The 25,285-nt window shown below is 41.5% G+C and overlaps 1 protein-coding gene across 7 annotated transcripts in view; it reads right to left on the bottom strand.

Annotated features, from left to right (window-relative positions):
- GRM7 (glutamate metabotropic receptor 7) overlaps positions 1-25,285 on the bottom strand; it is a 309,745-nt gene that overhangs the window by 146,919 nt on the left and 137,541 nt on the right. For all 7 annotated transcript variants that reach the window (XM_029996035.2, XM_029996040.1, XM_029996036.1 and 4 more), the window contains exon 3: positions 59-200. In XM_029996035.2, coding sequence (XP_029851895.1) covers positions 59-200 — 142 coding nt within the window. The remainder of the gene's footprint in view (positions 1-58; positions 201-25,285) is intronic.

The following is a 25,285-nucleotide window of genomic DNA, read 5'->3' as shown; positions in this document are numbered from 1 at the left end:
TTCTCTTTTCTGCATAGCTATCAAGCACAAATCAATTAATTCCCTCAGTCATCCTTACTTTATGTCCTCATCATTGGCAAAAATAACGATGGCCCTGGCATTGGGAGTTTCTAGGAGCTGCTTGATAATTTTATCAAAGTCGATGGTCTTGTCCTTGCGATCCTGGGGGATTTTCAGGGACTGAGCAATGCAGAGCCCACCTGTTAAAGAAAGAAGAAAGAAGAAAAGGCCTATGTCAGGGGAGAGCCCAGGAAAGGCAGTGGGAAATACACGTGGCTGGAAGGGGAGCCTGGGAGGAAGAGAATCTCTCCAGTCGGATCGCTGCCCTTACAGAGCACTCAATCTTCATGTCAAGCTTCCTGAGGGATTCGTACAATTATATTTTTTTTGCACAGAGCACTCATTGCGATACGCACAGTCTGCATGCCTGGGTAGGGTCACAGATTAAACAGATGGGCAAAACCAATATCATAGAAAAGCAAAATAAACAAACAAACCAGTCAGTAGAGGGATTAAAAAAACCCCCAAAAAACCCCAAAACCAAGCAACAAACAAACAACCACTCGAACAAGCTTAAACTGATTTTAAAAAAAAAAACAACTACAACAGGCTGAAAGGCAAGTGATGTTTACAATGTATTACACAAACTTTATCTCACTGAAAAGCTGAGATTTTTTTTAATTTTGCAGGTTGAAGGGTATTGATGGAAAACGCTTCCACCAAAACAACTTATCTGGAATAGGAACAGTAAAGGAGTTGAGATATTGGCAAAGCAAAGATTGCTCAAGAAAATCCTTACTCAGTCAAATACCCATCACCAAATGGGATGGAGTGGCCCAAGCAATTGAAGCCTCAAGATAAAGTGCATGTCTGTGAACTGGGCTTCTCATAAATACACAGGTAACACTGCAAAGATGGTATCAACACAGTAATAGTGATAAATACATCCATACCAAAGAAATGTTCAGTTTTACCACAGTTCACATATCACAGTTATATAGTTTGTTTTAGGAAAAAAAAAAAAAAATTAAAAAATCACATTTCCAGTGACATTCTGCTTGTCATTGTTGGCAGATGAAAACACAACTTTTGCCTTCATTATTTTGTTTCTCAGTGATAAACACTTTCATCTTTTATGGCATCTTAGATACCAACTTCTTCAGTATACTGCACAGTGTGTTAATTAATAAAGTATCAGAGATGCATAATAAGAAACAGCAGTGGGGATGAGTTAATTAAAAGACAGCAGGACGAAGGAGATATTCACAGATATGCTTCAAAATACAGATTTAAAAGTACTGTTAAATGAAGTAATAGAGAAGGTGTTCTCAGGAAAAGAACATAGAGGAGGAGGCTTAACCACCATCAGCACATGCTGTCGCCTGAAGTCTGCCAATGGATAACGCAGTCATCCTAAACCACGGCAATGCAGCCATACAAACACCTGGAGGAAAAACCACTGAACATCCGTAAAGACCAAATGCATGTTTTAAAATTGCAAAATGTGGCTCTTCTGCAGATCTCTGAGCACTTTACAAAGTAGGTCAGAATCATTTTTCCTTATTTTAGATGCAGAGAGCTGAGACACAGAGGTTGCCTGAAGTCAAGCCAGGTCTGTTGGTACTGGCTGACCCAAAAACTCCAGGGAAAAAAAGATTGGTTTCAGTGGGAAGAAATAAGATGGCGAAAAGGAAAGGCTGAGAAAGAATAAAACAGAATAATGATCCCCAAGTTTTATTCTGAATCACACAGATTGTTTCATTTTTAAAAGTAAACCTCATTTTTAAATGAGGAAAGAAAGTCACATTGCTAGTAAGTTCAAAAGGTTTAAACATTTTTAAATGCTCTTTTTTATTTTCCCCAGTCAAAATTAGACAGAATCAACTCAAATCCATGAGCAGAGTTACCCAGCTTTCCTGAAATGCCCCACTTGGCACAGATTACATGCTGGTTTAAAGCACACACCCCCAGCCAGCTCTAGTTTTAAGCCTGAGACTCCTGCTCTGCAAACAGGGCCAAGGCATCTCCCAAGCAGACAGCCGGAAATCGAGGGGAAGCCATCCGTGTGTCTCTGTTGAGGAAAAATCTCTCTGTCCTGGCATCACGCCTAAGGAGAATTTAAAGTTATTAGCTGCTCCTGGAAAGTACCCGTGCCCTCCCTGGCACGCCATCATGCCAAGCCAAGCTACTTCGAATCTCCCACGAGAGACTCCTATTTCTCTTGTTAAATAAGGACATGGCAACTTTGGAGAATCACTGAGAGAAAACAAAAAAAACCCAAACCAACCCACACACTGTTACAAAGCTCCCAGATTTGTCACTTGAAAATTTATGCATTCCCTCCACGGTGTCCTTTCAAGAGCCTCCCACTTTGACACAGCAGAACAGGAGAGGATATATTTTACAGTGTTGAGACCACGTATATTTTACAGTGTTGAGACCACAGGGCTTTCGCGTGCTGGATGGAGCCATTATTTAGACACATCTGAAGCTGCGGCGAAGATCCTTTGCAACCCTTCATAGCTCTCCATTGCTTTCATTCAGAAAAAGCGGGCTCTCTCACGAGAGGGCTAGAAATACAGCCTCAAAGACCAGACACCAGCAGACGGGCACGCAGAGCAGTATTCCCCAGCACCTCCTGATTTCTAGTTGCTGCACCAGTAAGTAACTTTCAGAGCCTTTTAAGTCAGGACAGTAGAATGCTTACAGGTGTTCATCCCCAGATACCACAGCTCCACCATGGAGAAACGACCACCCAGCAGGCGTGCAGAGAGAAAAAGAAGCAAAAGGCTCTTGGACCTGGCACCCAGCACAGTAATATTTCTGTAATTAAGAGTCTGTCTACATTAAAGAATCTTTGTATCCAGGGGAAAAAAAGAACCACCCCCCCCAGATCAGGTGATGCATTGTTGTTGTAAAACTATTATTAAAAAAAATCAGTATTTAATATTTAAGTAATTGTGATCTACATGATTTAGGTGCTTGGAAGAAAGGCTAAAATCATTGGGAAGGCTGCTAGCTCAGCAACCTATCCTGACAATAATTACACCTATTGTGTGGGTCATGCAATCTCTATTGCCTGGATGGAGAAGCCAAAAATCTTATTATAGTCGATAATGGTTACAGCTGAACTGAGCATCTTTGGACAGAGAGACAGCTGTGGCCAGGCTTTCAATAGCGAGGAAAAAAAGCCTCTAATGCAACGTACGGCTTCAAAGTATGTAATTTCCATGGGTTTTTGAAAGAAAAGAGGGCCCAGGGTGGAGAAAGGAAACAGCTTGGAATTTGGGAGGGCAGATTTCAGGTCCTTTTTGTGATACAGATTTTTCTACTACCTTTGGGAGGTCAGCTCTTAGTTTCTCTGCTGACCACTGGTGAAGGGAAGTGACAGAGCTCCTCTTTTAGCATGCCAGTTATGGTAAGCGTGTGGTGGTCAGACACTTTGCATTTAGCCCACGCTAGATGGAGAGCTGCTCTTACAGCCGGGAGGGTGGAAGAGCTTTCCCAAATGGAGGAGATGATATAATACCCTGTTAACCTTTGTGCCATCTCTGGCACAAAGGAATTACAGATAAATGGTAAGCAGGAATTATGGATAAATGGTAAATATCAATGACTAAACCCAAAATATTTTATCTACAGTATGGTAGCTACGATACTCTCAATATAACAGCAGCAGGAGTGATGAGCATTAGAAAGCACTCTCTGAAGCAACATTAGGAACAGAAATGGCTAAAGCCATACAAGGCAGATCAAGGGCAAATAAAAAAGGCAGAGAAGTAAGATGCAAGAGGACTAAGACCCAGATAATACAATTCAGACATGTTGATGGATATTCTGATTTTAAACTGGTAGCGTCTCTTTCAGGGAAGTGACACTATTACAAATTGACTAATATGTGCTCCCAGGCACCAATATGGGTCAACGTGTATTATTTTCTTATTTGCTTTGTTTTGCTCAAGTCCACACCGGGCAGCATTTGACATCAGAGCACAAGCTCTTATTGTAGCAGCAGGGTGATCCATCCTAGCTACCCGACTATACTAGTCACATTAGCTTCTCTTTACATCCAAGCTTATGAGCTTGAATAAAAGTGTTTCGATCTCGGCAGAGGATCTCATGGCAGGCAGAGGCACACGTCATTTTTCATTCCTTAGCAATAACAGATGACCAAGAAATTGGGTGTATATTGTCCAAATGACACATATAGAATAAGTTTAACTTTCATATTCTCATCCTGCATTCTTATTACAATAGGAAACGTGCACAGGTATTTAAACTGTCAGGTAAATTCACAGTGCTCCCGAGGTAAAAACCTCCAAGGGAATTCAGCGATAACAATGTGAAAGTTGCAAATTAAGGGTTTTGTCATAGGATTTTTGCAGTAATATATTACCCTTGGCGGACTGGAGAAGTGGCATATGCTCCCACAAACTGCTATGGCAATTAACGGCAGTCTGGGAGCCGAACCCATGCTGCACCCTGCCAACGAGATGGGGCTGCTCCGCACATCCCCAGCAGCCGTGGTCCGCAGGCTGCGTGGCACCAGGAGCCTCCCAGGCATCCTGGGGACTGGTCCCACTAGTAGTACCAGGCTTTAAACCAGCTGGCTACAGAGGGTTCCCGTTGTCTACTGTGGTTATTTCTGCCTAGTGAGCAAAGAGAGCAGGTAACTAACAGAGATGCTACAACCAAGTGCGAAGGCCACTATGAAGATAATGGATATTGGAGATGCATAAAAGAGATGTGAACGGTAGTATGTATAAGATACATCATTCAAGCAATTCTGCAAGCAAATGTTTAACTCCTTTAACGATGGAATTTTAAAAATTTACAGGAATCAGTATATGAAAGGCGGTCAAAACAATGACGACGAGGCAGGCGGTTCTATATCACTCTACCCTTGAAACAATATCCTTTCTCTTCTAGGCTATGTATAGAAGTCCAACATTGGCATCTTTTTCATCCTTCCCTGCTGCCAGCAAATGTTTTTGTAATAACATCAAATCCGGGATGGGAATGCCAGAAGCAGACCTGGTAGGTTCAGCTTTTCCAGATGCGCCTTTGTCCAACAAGTAAGCCGTGAAAACGCACAATAATCTATGAAAAGGATAAGACAACAAGGCAAACCATTTCCTCAAACAATAACTTGAAAATTATTTGGTTTTACAGCTTCTAGTTCTCCCAGTGGTTTGTGCCACTTTGGCAAACTGACCCAATTGTTTGGGATTGTTCCCGGCATTAAAATTCCCCCCACTGCAACCACTGGCAGCGCTCTGAGAAAAGACAGAGATGCCAACATTTCAACTGAAATTAACAGCACCTCCAGATTTTTTTTGACAAACAACATGCAAGTGAAGTTGGGTCCTTTCTCCCTGGATGGTGAAAAACAATTTCTCCCCAAAATCTTATTTCCAGTAGAAGAGCCCTCTGAGCTTCCTTAAGTCACTGACAAGACTCATTTTAGCAGAGTTTCTGTCTCAAGAACCTTGTTCAGTTTCACTTTCATCCTTATAATGGTGCCTACTTTCTCACATGCTTCTGGAGAAGTTTTAATTAAGCAATGCTGGAGGCAGAGGAAATTTATCTTAAGGTATTGGTCAGGATGTTGGCAATTACGGATATACAAATACCTGATTTTTTTTTTGTTTGGCTGCCAGACTGAAAAAGAAAGTTTACAGATCAAACGTTTTCAGTTTTTCTCATTAAAATAAAAAGCCATACAATTAATTTCACCTAAACCAAAAATCTCCATTTTATCTGAATTGGAAACAGTCGTTATTAGGGACCTGTGGGAGGAAACAACTGAGGAGCCACACAGGAGATTCTGGTGTCTCCCTCCTACCCAATGATTAAAACAGTTGTCCAAAAATGTGAGTTTCCTCCTTTCCCAGAGAGGTGTTGAACTTGTACCTCAGACTTCCCAGTGTCCTGACCCTGCCATCACCTACCGATACCCCGGGCCAGAGTCCCAGCACCCGTCTGCAGAGCTGCACCAGCCCCAGCTGGAACAGAAGACACTGCTGATTTTCAGTCATAGAACAGCATCAAAAGCGAGATCAAAGCCACCACGCGCAGAAGGCAAATTGCTTTCAGGTACAACAGGGAACCCCAGCTCCCCTCCTCATGTTCCTTCCCCACTCTCTCCGACCAAAGGTGCAGACTGAATTCAGTCTCAGTTTACAAATAGATTTAGGAAGCATGAAAATACATTTTCACCCCAAATTAGTATTCACCAGAATTTTTTTGTCCTTTTTTTGCAGACAATTACTACTCAGTCAGGAACAGAAAAAACCAGCACTGAAACTCAGTGAAGGAAAGAACAGTAAGGGTGATCAGAAAAATGCAAGATGAGCAGGTTAGCAATGGTAGACTGAAAAGGACTAGTTGTGCAACAAGTGGGATCATACAACATCTGTTTCTTGGCTTCCTGCTTTTACTTTTAGCAAAGTGGCTTATAGGAAGGATTCAGTTTGTTCAATTACTGTCAGAAACAATGGACTAAACCCACTCTTTCCCTGCCTACACAGGATGCCAGCTTTCTTCTTTTCCCCCTTTCCAACAGAACACATATGTAAGATTCTGCCTCACAAGTATCCTCAAAAAAAATGTTTTGCTATGAAAACTGGTATTGAGACATTCTAGGAAGTTGGTTTTGGACTCTGATAATATAAAAGACATTTTGTGAGTACAAAAAAGCAGAAAGTAGAAGAAAATAAAATAACAAAACCAGTAATCTTTACAAAGATGAAAAAATGAAAAGTTTCTGCTCACATTTTTCCTATCTTCAACCTCTTGAATCATATGGCATTTTCACATTACAAAAGCACCCAGTGTTGCATGGAGGGTCAAGCGCAGGTACCAAGCCCAGCCCCACCACACTCCAGGAGCAGAAGCAGACACCAAAATACCCACGTTGTGCTGCCTGCTCAGATGCCCACCCCGAGAAGGTGCTGGAGCCATCGCTAATAGGATCATGGTGAAACAATCATACTTCCAAGGCTCATTATCAAAGTGCTTTTTAAATGCCTATTTTATTTCTTCCCTTTTGCACTTTATTTCCTCACTATTAACACTAGGAGAGAGGACTGGATCTTTTCAAGCAACAGAAAGGAGAAAGCCAAGCTGGTGGCAGGGGACCCTGCTCAGACCACCCAAGTAAGAGCCCCACGTGCCCTTCTCCTGGGTGCCTTCAGGACCCACAACAGCTTCCGTGCAGAGGAGGCTTTTGTCCAGGGTTCCCATTCCTGCTCTGCAAAACAAATGGAGAAGTCAACACTCTGGTGGAGAAATTGTGGCTTCAACCTCATGATGGATCCAATGCTGTGAAATAACCAACGTGCTCATCTTGCTGTGATAAAAGGCCTGGTGCTGTAGAGACACAACATCGAGCCCATCCATTTGCTGCGGAGTGAGTGCCAACAGCACAAGCACTGTAAAAGATTATCAGATGACTTTTTTTCACGGGAATCCCACTCATATGTCATTGACGTGGGATAGAGATCGGGCCACATCACATAATGCTCCAGTTCACAGGCAGCTTGAGGACAGGCGGGCAAATTGAGCCATCTGGGTGGCAGCAGTTGCAAAGCACACAGGAACTTGGAAGAAGACAGAGAGTCTTAGAAATATCATAGCTGCCTTCCTTTCGCCTGCTGACAGATTCTGTGCTGTGCCTCTGAAAGGCAAAACCTCAGGAGAATTCTCTGTGCAAGTTCAAGCAGTCATGCATTAAATTGTTCGGGGCATTAAACACCTAACTCTGGTATTTGAGGGTAATGGATGTATCTAGTAATCAAAGTGTTGCTTCAGTATCCATGGATACCCATGATTATGTGGTATTTTGATTCTGGTACAGCACTAAGTACATTATTCTGCTTCCCTGAAATTCTCCAAGAGCTATTTTTCTTATCACCACTTAATTGGATTATCAGGTAGCAAAAGAGACAATTTAACACTTTTTCAGATGATTTATCTACAGAGATACTCTTTTTGGGGGAATCACTTTTAGCAATACTGAAAACGTCGCTTCAGAAAGTTATGTTTGCTGTTGCTAATTATTAAAAGGAACTCTCAATTAATTTGATTAATACGTTACGTTAAAATTAGCAGCTGCCGAAAGCTGCCTCCTGGATGTTTATTACAATTACGGGAACAACACACAAAGCAATGGGCTCGCACTGGCTTCCTTCTGAAAGAAAGCAGCTGATTGCTTTTAAAGACTTTTCTCCCCCCTCCATGGATTTATCACGCTCACAAGGCTGCTTTCAGGGTAATTACAAGGTCTGACATTTGTTCGGTTTTGTACCAAAGAAAAGCTGAGCCTGCAGCCACTGCGACCCCCGCTTTCCTCAGTTTGGCCGGAGGAGGCTCATGGATTCTGCTCCACTCCTCCTCTGCCTGGCCCCTTGGAGGGCAGCCTGTCCCCGATGCCCTGCTGCAGAGAGGCGGCACGGCATGGCATGGCTCGGCATGGCATGGCTCGGCATGGCATGGCTCGGCACGGCATGGCTTGGCACGGCTTGGCTGCTCCTCTGCTGGCAGGGATTTGAAGACCTTTCTCACTGCACACCAGCCCAGAAACACCCTAAATTTGGGATTTTAAGGAAGGTTTATTGGGAAGTATATGGAAAGGTCAGGTTAAGTACAGATGATATCTAGATTTTTTAATCTAGACAACAAAAATAACAACTCCTCAAGCAGTGAGGATTTCTGATCCCCCCTGAAAGAAACCCTCCAGGGAGCCGATGCGGTCCCATGGTGCCCCTGCCAAGGGACATGGGATGCTCAGCAAAGCCCCGCGCTGAAAGATCCAACGAGCAGGAAACCCCACATTTCACAAGGGGGAATAAATCAAACAGTTTGACATAAGTTTGGGATAGCCTGAAGGAGAGGAATTAATTGGGGAAGAAACAAAATAAACATCAAAGGCATATAGTATTTTTTTCATTTTGTTGTACATTTTATATGTCACTGCTGGGTTTTGGCATATACTTATATATCCTGCATATACAATTTGTTAGCTGCAATGAATTTTACTTCTAAACCTCATATATTCTGTAGAAGAAAAAGAAACCAGTGGCAGTAACACTGAAGACTGACATTAAAGAAGTCAGTATTCTCCCCATGTGAAAACTTTGATACCACAATTGAGGATATTTCCCTGATAAAGCAGAATTATGTCCTAAAGGAACCAGAATGATAAAGATTATTTAATATACTTGAAATACAGCCGGGCCTGCCAGCTAGCTTGCCGCCAAACTCCTCACCAGTAAAAGAGAGTTATTCAAACAACTGACACAAAAGCCACAAAATCTTCAAAGAACAATCACTGAAAAGTCAATACATGACTCACATGTTCGCTTTAGAGAAGAGTGAACGTTATGCAGCAGGAGCCTGTGTGTCAGGTAGGCGTTTTAAGGTGATTTGTTGTTATATGTGGGAATTCACATTTACAGTTTTAAATAAAAAAAGAATACCCCCCCGCCAATGACCACTTTACAGGACTTGTCATCAGCCTCATGCAAGAAATAATAAGATTTTCAGTAAGTTAATCTAGTGTAGGAAAATTTCCACTCCCTTTCCCAAACCTGTAAATTCACAGTAAACCAAGCTAGCAAAATAAATCCTGACCACATTACAGAACCTCTAATATTCCCCTGTCCCATCAAGGGACAAGGTGCTGCAAGCGTGAAAGTTCACCAGGAACTGGTCTGAGCCCATCCATACGCTTCATATATAAGCTCTCAAGCACTCATCCAACAGCAAAAGTTGGACTTCAGTGCTGATCCATCTTCTCTTTAAAGCAGTGATGCAGAGCCCAAAGGAGATGCCCCGGGTGATCCACGACAGCGCCAGCTCTGGCAGGTGCCGTACAAAGAAACTTTGATCTACGGAAATTAGCACACTGTTAGAAAAGTTCCTGCCATTCCATCCAGCCAGAAATGGAAATAAATTAATTTATTCTGACCCCCAAAATTAAAACAGACCCAGGCATATTCAGAGAAAACTGACTGGACTTCATTCTGCCTGCATTTGCTGGGCTAATATAGTCACAGCTCCACCCAGAACAAACACAGACCCAGAAAACGAAAAATTCAGGAGCGTGGAGTTATCACATTTCAAGGAAAAAGGAAAAAAATGGGGAGGCTAAATCAGCATAGAGTATGTGGAATCCTCAAGAAAAAAGAACTTCAAGTAAAAAAACCTAACTTACAGAGAGATCCAGAAATGACAGTTGGGTCCTTATGTCCAAAACCAAAGTTTTAACGAGGCTCTGGATCAGACTTTTGTTTCTTTACTAGAAATAGTTAATATCCTACTTACCAAGAGTTATGAAGTTCTTGTGTATGCCAGTAAAAGAAGTTTACAATTGCACTGGTGTGCAGATGGGCTAGAATTTAAATTATGTCTCCATAGTCTCATAACTCAATTGTAAAAATAAAATGTGCACCAATAATAAATTTACATTAAAACATGAAACTGCAACAATTTATCCAAGGGAAAGCATCCTTGTGGATATGCAACAGCTTTAACTTAGAAACTTTCTATATATTAAGATTCTCCTGAATAATTTTAAAATTTGATTTTTGCTAAGCTTGTTTATTGTCTCATTTTTTCATGTTAGACCTCATCATAACCAAAGAACAGAAGACCTAAACTGATACAGAAGACTAATATTTCTAGTATGTTATTCATTAATGCTTAATTCTATTGTGTCGTAGCTTTGCTGCATATTTAATGACATTCCTAGTGCATTTTATCACCTCAAAAATTGTCCTTTATTATGGCAGTTAAACTCCAGCAATATACAAAAAATTAAGACTCTCCCTGGAACACTAAGTTTAATTATAAGAATGGTATAAGGTCATCATTTTCAAAGATTTAGAAAAGCTCTGTTTGCTAGACAGAAAATAAAGAAAATGAGGATATCCTGTTAGATCAACAGCCACCCATGCTCACAAACCCATGTTTGCTCACGCTGCAATGCTTCAAAAGCTTTGAGAACGGACTCACTTTAGGTATTTGCAGTAGAAGGGACTTGAGATTTATTGGCTTCCTAAAATCTGTACTATAAAGAGTACATTTGAGCCATACAGTGTAGCCATGTAGAAAAAAAAGCAATATAAAATAAAACTTCCACTTCCGCTTCAAACATTTAAAACACTTTTGTTGTTACAACTTCATGCCGGTAGTGCTTAAATGACCCAGTCCAGATCAGGACTGCACTGTAAAGCCTCTAAAAGGCGATAACAGCTGCTCTGAAGAACTCCTAGATGAAGACCCAGGGCTGGAGTCTGAACAAGCAGATTCTCAGCTCAATAACATTATTTCTGTTTTGAATTTTGCCATACACCTATTTCTAACAAGAAGCGCCTGCTATCAGACTTAAAAGAGAAACTCCAAACTCAGACACCAGAATTAAGTTGAAAGGAATGTAATTAAAGGTCTGTAAGGAAGTCCCGGGTACATCTTCCGATCTGTGGGATGAACAACCCCAGGGGTGCAAAACGCTTTGTATGACCTCATACGGTGCAAACCCAAAAATAATGCAATCCTCCCTCTGTCTTTTAAGAGTCTGATTTAGTCAGACTAAGACCAGCTCTACTGCGTTGCGCATAAAAATAGCAAAGGCAAAGTTCTCAGAAATAGTGTCAGAACACTTTATAAAACATGGTTTCTTTAGGAACAACTGTAGGCGGTAAAATCTCTGGCTGCGGGTAGAGACAGAAACAAAGCACCAAAAATACCATGTTTAAAAGCATAACGTACAGCCAAGCAATGATACGAATTAGAGCCATGCTCAACACAAAACACAGTTAAGTATCTTAGCCTTGCAGCTGGTTCATAAATCCTCAAAACTGGCAAATTCGAAGTCCTAAACAGAGATTTGCGGGGAGACCCAAACGAAGCGGTCCCTGACGATAGCCCTTCTAACGCTGCGGAGGAAGCCCCTGGCCCCCCGAGCACCGCGGTGGTTCGAGGGTTTTCCTGAGCATCGCCGGTGGCATGTGATGGCAGAACCCCACGAGAGGGGAACCTAGCCAGGCTACCTCCTGAAAATGAAAAATGACCCATTTGAAAGGAGATCGGATTCCAGGGAATCAAGAAATAAACAAACTGATCAAACATTCCCTGTTCTTCTGTAAATAAGTGCTACGATTAAGATACATACAGGCAAACCTAACTTTCTCCAGCATTAAGGCAACTGAAAAACAGACCTGTTACCTGCCATGGAAACTTTCCTGGCAGCTGGCTGCTGCTCGGCTGGCTGCGTCTCACCTCCCCGCACAGAGTCAATGTGGGCAGTGGGCAGCTAGGCTCACCCCCTTCTAATCTCCAGTTATTTGTTTGCTTCCCAAAATGCCTGAATGCAAGACTGCTCACAAACAATACCTTCCGAGGCTGGTTTGGCTCCCTTGCAAAAAGCAATTTCCTGCAACCTTCACACACACTAAAGAATCCTGTGCTCTATGGCATGGTTTTATTTGTCTGAACTGCCTCTTGGAGCTCCACACTGTAATTTAGGAGACTGCTTAGTGCTGTGCTGTTCTTGCAGGGATATTTCCCCCCTAGTAATAATGATGCCACCTCTGGATAGTGAATCATTATAAACTGCAAGCACAAAATGATCTCTAATGATGAAGCTTTTCTAACTACCATTTGGAGTGTTCCCATGTTCCTAATTCATTTTTTCTTGGAGAGGTAACATAGCATTTTAGCCTTCTCTCAGTTAATGGTATTTTCTTGGTTGTTATATATCTGTTAGGGCAAGTGAAGACTTGTCAGTTCTTCAAAGAATGAGAAATCTGGAGAATAGCAATGACACAATGACAAATCTCAGTGGGAAGGGAGGGAGGATTAGAAATCTTTTAAGTATACTTTTGGAAGGAAACCTATTTCCTGATTTCTCCAGCCAAGAAGAGACCAGCATTTACAACATGAAAAAATTATTCCGTGAACACAGTGTCATGCTTGCAAAGGCTCTGCAATAGATAAGGTACATGAAAAGAGACTGATAGGAACTCCTGGGTTTTGAGTTAGCGAGGACAAAAAGTCAGACATGGGACCAGGGCACAGAACTACTAAGGTAAGCACCCAAAACCAAACGGCATTTGGCATTCACTTAGCTAGAAAGATCAGCTACTGTTTTGGTAGGAAAACAAGAGAAAACAGGGTATATCAGGATGGGGGACATGGAGGGTTAGAGGAAAAGAAGGCAGCTTCCATAACATTTTGTTTCACCTCCAGTTCCTTGTGTCTCATCCAAAGGGAGGCAGAAGAGATCTGCTTATTACTCCTATATACTTCTAGCAGGATGAAGGTCTCCTCTCTGTATGCTTCAGCAACCATCCCCAACCCTCTTCTGGGGAACTGCTCTCTAATTAGCACACACTACTCTGCTTGCTGCTTCCCAAGTTTAACTGAAGCTCTAAGTGATGCTTCTCATACCGTGCTAACCCTCAGCTCTGCAGAATCGCAGGTCCCTTTCGTATGGAGATCATAACAGAAGCAAACTACATGTGGTCTAATTTTACTGAGAGAAAATTTCATTAAGTATCATTAGCAAGCTGGCATTACATTATGTATGTTCATATTTCATAGCATTTTGGTGAAAGCTGAATAAAGCTCTGATTCACATACACGTTTGCTGAAAGCATATATATAAGCACAGCATTCTGCAGAGTCTCGAAAGCAAATCACCTCTACATCGGATTTGCAGATGGCAGTAGGCATGACTGAGAAATCAAAAGATAGTTTTTCTGTTAGGTCCTACCTGGGTTTCTGATTAGTCCTCAGTCTTGCTGCAGCCTATTGTCTCTCAAAAGATTTACATACAAGGTCATTACTGCAAGCTTGTACACTGACCACTGCCTTCTGGGACTCAAAACATGTAAATTCAGCAAAGCTAAGAATTATTTAAATAGGTTATCTTTCCAGCCCTTGGATGGGGAAAATACAAAATAGAAACAAAACTCTTTAAATTCCTTGGTCTTTTCTTGTCTTTCTCATAATCCTCATCTCCTTCACATTGGAGTAGTGTTCTTAATGTACAATACTGTGCTTTAATAACCTTCTCTCAAATGAGCACTAAAAATGCAATATAGTTCAATAAAACCACTATCGCAGCATTGCAAAAAAACCACCCCCCATACGCTGCCTGTAGATAATCAGTTCAATTTAATGGAGTTCTGCAACAAAATGTTGTAAAAGGCACAAAAGTTAGGAGCAAGCTCTGGGAAGGCAGTCCAGGTTTCATCCTAGCAGCGCCTTATCTCATGTAAAACAACCGCTGTTACATGATAGTTACAGACCAGAACTCAGCGCGGTGCTCTGGGCACTCTGACTGAGCAAGGGACCTCAGACGAGGTAAGGGTGAGGTGAAAGTCTGCCCTACAGTCAGGAATACTCTGGGGCCTCATACGCTGCCTGCAGCTTGGAATATGCACTCAGAAGCAAAACTTCAATGGCAGGAGGTACCTGGAGAAGGAGACTGCTGGCAGAGGGGTGGTCCTGGTCCCCAGGAGCAGTCCCGCCTGGAAGTGAGATGGCTGAAGAGATGGGGAGGTGACAGCTGGCTGTTAAGTCATGGTCTGCATGCAGAGGTGAATGGGGAATGCTTGCTCACTTTCTTTCTAAAACACAGAATTGAGTAACTTAGATTCCCAAAGCAGTTACACCGAGTAACATGGGGCCAGGCCCGGGATGCTGCACAAGTACATCCTTGCACCTTTACGCTCAGTCTGGGCTCTCTTGACTGGCCCTGAGTGGCGGGGCGTAGGGTGCTGAGCTACACACATACGGCTCTGACCTGCTGCAGCAGCTCCTATGGACACCGTGAACTGAAGAGGTGTGAGCGCTGCTGGGAAGTGAACATAGAGGACATGGTGCAGAGATCACCCTCTGTCTTGGAAAGCAAAGGTTTGCTCCTCAGGCTTTGAACCGCAGTGACGGCCTAGTTCCTGAAATGTCTGAATACATTTGCTCTCAGATGAAAGTTTGCGGTATCTCAAACAGCGACCTTAATACAGTTTGTAACAGACTCAAGACCTGGCCTCTGCCCAGTGAGCGCATTTCATCTCTGCAATTCACCTGTAATCCCGTCTAGGCAGGCCACAAATATGGGCGTGCAGGTTCAGGAGCATGAAAAACTTAATAAGCAAAAAATGTGCTTGACCCAGCAACCGGGAACCACCACCACTCTATGGCCATTTGCATTCGCTTCACATGGGAACCTCAGAAGATGGATTGAATATGGTTATATCTGAGTTATTCCAGCACAAAACTCTTCATTGACTGTTTTCTGAAGAGTCTTTTCAATGAACAGCCCATTAAAGACAATGTGATTCTCTTAGTTTGATGCTGAATTCAAGAGGTGTATGAAATATTTGGCAATATTTGGACTACCTAATGTGTTTAACTGAAAGAAAAGCGATTGCTGCAGAAATCATTCCTCCAGTAAAGCCCATACTGTCCTACAAAGCACCTCAAACCATTATGAATCTTTAAAGTCTTCATTTTCCTTTCAACAAATGGAGTTATGGCAATAGTACGCCTGTATCTTTGGCAACCCAACCTTTAAGAAAACTTCCTTTTCCTTAACAGGAGGAAGAACAAAGGAAAAAGAGACTTTTGTTTTCCCTTTTGGTGCATACAATAAAAAGACCAAACCCAAGTGTTAGGACTTATGGGAATCAAACACACAAATCAAAATCTTGCAGGCAGCTGTGGAGGGATCCTGAAAGATGCTGAAACTGCCTAGCCAAAAGGGTCATAGGGGAGAAGGGCAGAGAGGACTTTACAGTGCGTGTTCTTACAACTAAACTTATTACTAGCAAAGTAAAAAATCTGACTTATTAAAATGAGCGAAACCAAGTGAAAATGTACACAAAAATAGCAGCAAACATATAAGCCAAAGTTTTCATGGTTTTCGGGTAACACTTCATCTCCAGAGAACATTTAAGCACCAGTGGCAAGCAATGGAAAAAAGCTGTATTTTCCTAAATTGAATGCATAGGGGAGAACATCCACCACCAACAGTTTGTCAAGATTCACTCCTCATCCTGTACGTTTTAAAGACCCCATAAGGTTTGCACTAAAATAGTGAATATCCCACAGAAGGAGGGCAGGAGCAGCACAATAGGCACTTAATGATGATGTTATTAAGAACACATATGTTCCTGCAGAGACTGTCTTTGCACTGATGCAAACCTACGGACTCCAACAGATATTTTTTCACTGTGTGAGCAAGAGAAGGATTGAGTGTCAAGTTTGTCTAGGATCTGTCTCCTGCAGTCCTGAGTCAATGAACTGTGCATCCAGGCCTTTTACAGCGTGGGACGTGCTGTACCAGTTTACTGTGCTACCCTAAGAAAGAATAAAAGTAAGGAAATTCACTTTACACCAAGAACTTTGGAGAGTCAAAATATTTTTATTTTCTTATCTTTGGTACTTAAGGTAGCAAGAAATGAGGTCACACCCCCAAATCAATATATAAATAAATACTTAAACAATCTTAATGCTGTAAAGAAGTTTTATCACTAGACCTTTTGTGGAAACTTGATATGGCAAGGAAGATCCGGAATTCAGAAAAGCAAAGAGACACACACAAAAAAGGCTAAGAAAAAATTAACATGCTGAATATGCCCCTTTCCCTTACTGTTGGGGCACTCATCATATTAGTCTAAATTTAATTAAATTTTCTTATATTATTTGCAGATCAAATTTCACACTCTTCCACCTACACCTCATGACATGCACCTACAGCTACACTGCCGAGCAGCCCATTATTTCAATTGTCATTTATTATATCTCATGGGAATTTAAGAGATAAAAAGCTCAACTTGATAGCTGAAAACGTACATGTGTAACTAATTAGTATGAAGAGTAATTTTTGCTTGTATTATAAATCCCTGTGCTTCAGGATGTGACTACACCGCTGAATTCTCCCATGCAAAACCATACCAACTCTACCACTCTCTGCTGTCTCATCCAGCCGGAGAACTAGCTGGGAGCAGCTAAAAGTTTCAACACTTTCAATCTGTAATGAGTGATAAGAGGCAATATATTTTCTCTTGAAATTGTTAGGCCTACTACTTGTATGAAGGAATTTAAATGATGTTCCGAGTACTACATAAATTAAAAGTCAGTAAATCAATATAACTTCTAAGAAAAGAGATGTTAACTTTTACTTCACATAAAACATCCACTTTCTATTTTTAATTCATTTTGTGACCAGAAAGATGACCAAAGTTATCTTTATTTGGCATAAACTACTGCCACATGTGTAGGAGAAATTAACACTGAAAATTAATTTCAAATATTCCTCTCAGTTTCAAAGGTTTTAAATTAATCATTCTTCCCAATATTTTGGCATATGGGAAGAACTTGATTAGACTGATTCCAAAACAATGACTGAAGAGACAGCTCACCAATTTTATTAAATTCCTCTCTGGCACTTCATGCCTACCTACTCACTTAAAGCTTGTGCTAACACCACAGAAAAGCTGCTTTACTATCAAATCTATTTGACTAGAGAGCACTGAATTTTCTATTTAAAATTCTATTTCTCAAAGCTGACACAGACATCAGTTCATTTTATAGCTCGTATCTCTGCGTTATAACATTTACAGATATTTTTCAAACTTTGTACCTCAAAATCAAGGTAAGCCATGATAGCCATTTGCTAACCACATCGAATCTCCCTGTCACTCACGCAGGAACGTATAACCCTATATATATAACTTGGACAAAGGGCTCTTATTTTAACAGTACGGCAGCTCCTCAGCACCCCCGGTCTTTGACCGCTGCAGCCGCACAGCTCGCGTCCGTAAGGAGCAGCCGTGAGCAGAAGCCGCCGTGCCCAGCCTTGCAGAGCAGGGCCCAGCTACGCCAGCCTGCGGCCATGGGTCCTGCAGCCCTGGCGCAGGGCTCTGGTCTTCCAGGGCAAGCCTGGGACTACCCGAAGGGAAAAATTCAAGATAACAGGTGCTAGCTCCGCAAAGCGCAGGACACTGCTGAATAAACTACATCAGATGGCTTTACAGATAATTTCATCCATTTCTTGGATATAACGTAGAGGTCACTAGCACTTGCAATTATTAGAGATACTCACGCATCTGTTCACCAGCAGCACTACAATGTCTTTCATTCCCATTTATTTTGTTTCTTTTAAAAACTTCCAGAAGAAGTTTATGTAGATACTCTGACCCCAGCAAGGACACAATGTGTGCACCAGCAGCAGGGCCGTAATAGCTTCTCTGTCTGTGCAAGACTGTACACAGACAAGCACAGGCATCCGATTGTGCCAGAATACTCATCTTTTCGCAAGCCTCATTGAGCAATGCTCAACTACTGACAGGGTTTAAACATATTTGTGCAAAAGCATCAGGTTTTGGCATATGTGGCGCAGCAGCGATCAGGACTGCAAGGCACTGTCCTTGAAGCAACTTTGCTACCTGCCTGTGACTGGTGCAAAGGATCAGGAACAGAGTCTTAATTTTGCTCTTTCTGCCGCTTATTGGACACTGCTCCAGACCAGGAACAGACCCTGCGTCTGGAAGGGGAGTTTCCTGAAAAAGTAACTCCTTTTCAGAAGTCAATAAGCTTACTTTTATATGCCTTTCTCAGAACACAGCAATATTCTCTGCATTAAAAAAAAAAAAAAAAAAAGATAAAAGAAGAATATAAACATAATTTCAGCGAGTCTTGTTTAATCTGCTTGGTTTCATTTGTTCTACAAACTTCTTATTTTGGGGAAATAAATGTTTTTAATTAAGTTGACTGCATAGTTACTTAGGTAATATCTGACTGTCAAATACTTTGAACAGTTCCACTTTACTCAAGATGCATATCTGCACCAATAGCTTTAGTTTATTGTGATAAAGCAATTTGTTGAGTCATGCTCTTTTTCCCTCTACATCCAATCTTGATTCCCCAGACAGTGTCAGTTCCCCATTTGTTAATCCATATTTAATTTTTAAATCACAAAACATCATGGTTTTAAAGATAAGCTTTTAAAATGCCCTCCTACACAGTCTTTCTTGCTGTCTCCTGGGATATTGCTGATAACAAGCAAAAATCATATGCTTCAAATATTAATGAAGAAGCTGCTACTGAAAACTGGGAACTTAGAGGCCAGGTGATTACCCTGTGGAGATGTGATGTAAAATCAAACCTGGAAAGAAACAAGGTTAAGGAAAAAAGAGTACTAAAGGCAAGACAGCAGCTTGCAAGTGTCAGATAAGGATCTATAAAAATACTGCTTCTCTTCAAACCCAGGGAGCAGGGGAAGGAGCTCTACTCTCATGGGTGGGGATGGGAACCCCACGGCATGGGGGATGAAAGGTCCAGTCCCCAGATTTCTCCTTTTTGGGAACACAGAAAATGCAAAAATAACCACCAAGCTGTTGGTTTCTCTTGCGTGGAGAGTTCCTGAGACACACAAGCAATTTAAACACAAGATGCAACCTTTCATCAGCAAGCTGCCTCACTGAAATCCAGGCACTTATTAAAAACCCTTGAAAAATACTTACCACAGAACTATTTGTCTGCTTTTGTTTTCAGTGAAATATCATTTGTATGGTAATTTCCCGACCGCCTCAAATCAAGCCTGAAAGCTGCTGTCACCTGGAATGAGAGCTGCTCCAGGTCTGTGCCAGCAGCTCCTGGTCCCCACTTCTGGCCGGGGGATGCCAGTGAGGGCGATGTACTGGGATCTGGTGACACTGGGGCTGTCCAGTGGCTGCAACAGCACCCTAACACCACTTCCGACACCCCTTAAATTCCCAGAGAATAATAGAGTCCTTCATGTATGGAAGAAGACTCCACTGAAGGTCTCGACTCTGCATAACATGAGGGGAAGCGATGCTGAGGCATTGCTGGAAATCTGCCCTCTTTGCTTGTGTGACCAGCTTAAACCCCTCTTTCTGCAGGTTGTCAGAAAGGAACCTTTCAAGAGCCCCGAATTCACTTGGGAACACCTGTTGAAAGGTAGGAAGGCACTCCACTCCCGCGTTTCTCAGAGGAGTGCTGGGGCTGCGGTAACCAGTGATTTCTTCGGGCTTGCTCAGAGTGATAAAGGCATGGAGGAGCAATGTTCTCGCCGAGTATCTCACTAAAGCTTTTAAATGCAAACTTGATTTCTGTTACACTGGAAAAAGATTTCTGTTAAAATGAAAATTACTTTGATGATAAATTTTAATTAGCAGTACTATTCACAAAATACTAAAATAATCTCATGGATAAGGAGAATTCCAGCTGAAACAGCAGAACATGTAAATCCTCTGTCTGATTTACAGATCTTGGAAGCAGATCTGGAGTAGTTCCTTCAGCCTTTCATTCACTACTTTTTATTTTTGTTAAAAAAGTTACACTGCCTAGGAGACTTTTTTTTTTTTTGTAGATCCTTTTTAATTATTAGCGCTGGCTGATTTGCATATGCCTTTTATTAGGGTTAAGGTCACTGTCACTGGACACCTTTTTCCTACAAGTATCAAAACACTGATATCTAATTCTGAGCTCCTTTATTAAAAATTCTATATTCACTTTCTACAAGAAAAAAAGTATCCCAGTTTTTCAGCTGGTTATTTATAAGTCTGCTAGGACATTTGTACTTGTCCATGTCACGTACGCATCCTTAAGTCATCTCTGGAAAATGGGGATGCATTTATATCCCCCTACTTACAGTAATAAGGCAGCGACCTGCAGAAGATCTGTAAGGCAGTTTGGCACTGTCACACTTTGCAACTGGATGGCTGGAACCGCCATTACACAAATACTTTTAGCCAGAGTAAGTCTCTGCTGCCCTGGCCAGCCAGGCTGGGCTGCTTTGTTCCACGAGGGTGTGCCTGCATCAGCGGTCAGGCCAGGGAGACGGGCTGGAAGGAACTGCTCCTTTCTTAGAGGTAAGGGATAAAAATTCAGGTTACTGAAACTCCCTGGCTGTGTCCCCCTGCAGATCTCCAACTGCTGCTGCTTTGGCATCTGAAAAATGATGACACTGATGGCTGTTTAACAACCACGTTCATGGTCACAAATGAGGTCCAGGAGCCAAACCTAAATTCAGACCTCAAGTCCAAGGTGACTCATTAATTACTGTATACATTACATACATTAACTGCTGTACCTGTCTGCCCTGTATATTGGCCAGACAAACCCGAAAGCCATAGGCTGGTCAGGTCACGATTCCTTCTGCCTGCCACCCTTCAGGTATGTGTCCCTGAAGACCTTCTCCGTAAGGATGCTATAACAGCAGGAAAATTGAGTGGTAAGACGATGGCTAAACGAAAGGCGGATCGTCGCAGCCCATCCCGCTGCAGAGCTTGGTGGCACTGGCAGATGACGGCCATCACCCACTCCCAGCACAAGATCATCTCCTTGACAAAGTCAAGGAAATAATCCCCAAATACACAGTTTTTTTAAAAATGCCTTATGATCTCTCAATATCATTGACATTCTAGCCTTTCCCTCCCCACAGACTCTTAGAAAAAAGGTTGTTTCAGTCTATTATTGTTATTTTAACTTTATTCAGTAGTTTAGAAACATGATGTGCTGTTTGCTTTATCCAGCAAATGCAGAGTTCAAAGATTTTTATGTCCTCTGACTGGGTTTAGAGAATACTAATACAATCTCTATTTCAAGGCACTGAAGTTGTGTAGCAGAGGATGTTGTAGAAAAATAATTTTTTTTTTTTTTTTTGCCACATTTCAACTCTGTAATAGATGTTCCCAGTTTTTTAAATAAGTATAAGGGCTTTCTTTTAAGACAACTCTTGTGAGCTGGGGGCATAGTATGAAATATTTTTAAAATATGTTTTCATTCCTAAAAAACCCACAGGGATGCTGCTGAAAACAGGAGAAGAAAAACTAACATTCAGAATCCCATTTCTGAACCCGCACATCATTACCTCCCCATCACATTGTAAAGTATAAGATACTCTCATTAATTTGACATAGTGTAATGTCAGGACAAGGAAAGGGCAATGAGAGGTTTAATCCTCTACACTGGTTTATGTCCCATTCTGCTTTGTCATCAGAGACGTAACTTCTAATGAAATACGAGTTCCCATCCACCCTGCAGTAGGCATGTGCTTCAAATGTTTACTTCTTTTTAAATAAATAAATGGAATTCTTAAAATGATGGTTCAAGTGACTCCTTTTAACTCAGTAAAATGGAGCATCAGAAAAAGGATATTATGTTGCAACACTCAATCTCATATTTCTTCATATCCCCTGATAAACCATATTTTAAAGCTTCATCAAATCTCACTTATCAGATGTCCTCAATAATTTCATTCAAGTTCATTAAAAAAATATTGCAATTGACGATAGTATTTGAATTCAAAATACAAGCTACTTAAACCCTCTTACATGTACACTGACAGAATTGGAAATGCACTTTGAGATGAAAAACAAGTGTGTATTCACGGACTCTTTATAACGCTATTGCTCTTGGCACTGCTATGGCATGTCAGCATTTAAACCATAAAACCCTTTAAATCTCAGTTACTAACATTCTACTTCAGACAAAATAGTTCAGATGGCAGGAGACTTCTTGCTTTTTCTTATAATTGAAGGACAAAAAAGCAGAGTAGTGGGAGGACTTTCTGGTTTTAATAGAAGGCATGTTGGTGTGTGAACATGCAACTCTTGCATGCAGCCTAAATGGAAGGGATTCAAAATAAATCATTTGTATGTGCACATCTTTTAGACCAATAAAGTGATTTTTGCACCACAGTCATGAGCATGTGTGTCTAGCAATGTATCAGATAAGAATACTGAATTTAGTGAAGTCATATTTAGTAAGCTTTTGTTCAAAAATTCAGATGAAAATAAAAATTGGACTCTGTGTGTTGTTATAACTTCACAAAACTGCCTATAAAATCCTGTGATAAAAATGAGAGAGACACGCAAAACGTAGCATAGTGCAGGGCTTCATGACACAGTGTCTACACAGAATTTAAGAAAAGTGGAAAGGATTTAATGTCAGATATTGTGACACTAGCTGAGAACACATTTTTATGGTACTTTCCTTCTGTCCCCCTCCAGAAGCAGAACCCCACAGCGGAGAACAAAAACACAACAGGGAAAAGCAGGAACACACCTGTAGCTCAGATGATATTACATTTCACAGTACAACCTCACTGCTCAAGATTTCACAGTAGCTGTGATTCCCTTGTCTATCTGATAGACTACAAAAAATATACAGAGGATAAGCATGATATACCATCTGATCTTGCCTCAAAATCCCTAATCTAAGTTTTACTTAACACATGGTTTCATCAGGGTGAAAAGATGATTTTTTAAAAAAATAATTTTCCTAAGAAACCTTTTCAAATGTAAGCCACTTAAAGGGATAATTTTGTCTTTGTCCTCCAGGAATATTATTTACTAGGATTATCTTTATCAGGGAAATTATCACTGGCAGCTGAACATTTTTATCTCGCACTGCCTCATCAGGGAGCCGCTCTGACTGGGCTTCCGGGCTTCCTCCCCTGAATTCCCCCACCATCGCATCCCCGCTATTAGCTTGGCATCTTCAACCTAGTATCCTCAAGTCTGCTTTCCCGTAAAAAATATCTACTAGAATAAAATATCAGGATAATATGAAGCTAAAACCATTAGGCAATGCTTTTGTCCAGAGGATATGCTAAAAGGTGAATACAAAAGTGAGCGAGGGATGAATTAAAGGAAGATTTGCAGGAAAATATTTTCAATTATGCAGGAAAATTGTCTGAACATATTTTTCCTTCTTTGCACACCTGTTTTTTTTCTGCATTTTTTTCCACCTCTGCTTGTTTACTAGGAAGGGAGCTCAAATGGCTTGAAAAGAGATGAATCTAAAAGAATAATTGGAAATTGAAAGGGAGGGTGAGATGGGTACAGGAATCTAACCATGAAAGACCAATATACACCACTTCAGTGCTATGCCAGGAAAAGTGCAATTCAATCCCGCTGTGAGTGTCACAGAACCCACAGCTCTGCAGCATGGAAAGACCTTGGTGGTCCGACGGCTTTGGGAATTAAAACCTTTTCTGATATGTGGCACTGGGAACAGGGTCCTTCCCCCGAGCATCACTTCACATCAGCATAGTCATTGTTTTGTTGTTGGGTGGGGTTTTTTGGTTGTGGTTTTTTGTGTTTTTTTCTTTTTTTTCCTGAAGAAGACATAATGCCTTCTACACACTCTTTAAAAAATAATGATTTTAAATATGCAGTAATAACTTCCTGCTAATAGAGTTACTCTCTCTGAATAAAACCAGCCCTCTTTCACAGGAAACCTTCATATAAAACAGACCAGAAGAGCCAATAAAAGACCTTTGTGAGATAACTAGAAGACAGTTGTTGCAGTAATGCTCTGTTTTCCTTTTTTGTTATCTTTATTAATAGCCCATTTTACGTCTGACGTGTGACAGGTCTTCTCCTTCAGGAGAATTACATTTTTATGCTAACTAGGCTGTAATGCGTAAGGACTGTCAGTCCTTGTGCTTCATGGTCTAAGAGGAGCCTTGGCTCGGGGTAGACATCTCACCATGGGCAGTTCTGAATAGCCAAGGTGCTACTGTGGAATAAGAGCTATTTCTTCCCTCGGAACACTTGGTACGCAGCACTTGGGCAAATTTGTTCCCAGTTACTCTAGAATAAGTCAACGTATTTAATTCTGACTTCCAGCTGTGAAATTTAGAATTTATAACTGTCCATTGCATTAACAGAGTAGCATTAGACCTTGCAGTTAGACCTTGTGTGCCATGATTTCCTCTGCCCATGCAGAAAAATCACAAGCTGCATTCCAGCAGCTTCAAGAGAGCCTCTGGGCCACGCCAGTGGGCATCCAGACCGCAGGATCCGGCCAGGCTCCCCTGCTCCATCCCTATTTCTCTTTCTACATTTGGAGATGTGAGGTACCCATTTGCATCACAAGCTGGATTGCTGTGTCAGTCTTTCTCCCTGGCTCTAACCTAGCGCACCCCTTTCCCTTAATGCAACACTCCTGATCTATTTTTATTGCTAAAAGTGCTGGTGAGGTACCCACACCCCTGGTGCCAAGGCATACATCACATGCATCTTCACAATCACTGCCACAAAAGCTCCTCCCCTGCAGATGAGCTGCGTGCACAGCTGACATTAGATAAAATCAATCAATAGCAAACAGCAACAAGAAAATTTCCATAACAGTGCATGTCAGACAGACTGGCACTAGAAACATTAGGAAGTCCAGAGACCTCTGACTGAATTCATCAAGTAGTCCACCCAAAAATAGAAGTTTTTTTAAAAAAAAAAAATAA

Source organism: Aquila chrysaetos, chromosome 20 (genome assembly GCF_900496995.4).
Source record: "Aquila chrysaetos chrysaetos chromosome 20, bAquChr1.4, whole genome shotgun sequence".
Classification (NCBI taxonomy): domain Eukaryota; kingdom Metazoa; phylum Chordata; class Aves; order Accipitriformes; family Accipitridae; genus Aquila; species Aquila chrysaetos.
Note: the sequence above shows the minus strand (reverse complement) of the source record. Positions and strands in the feature narration are given on the sequence as shown.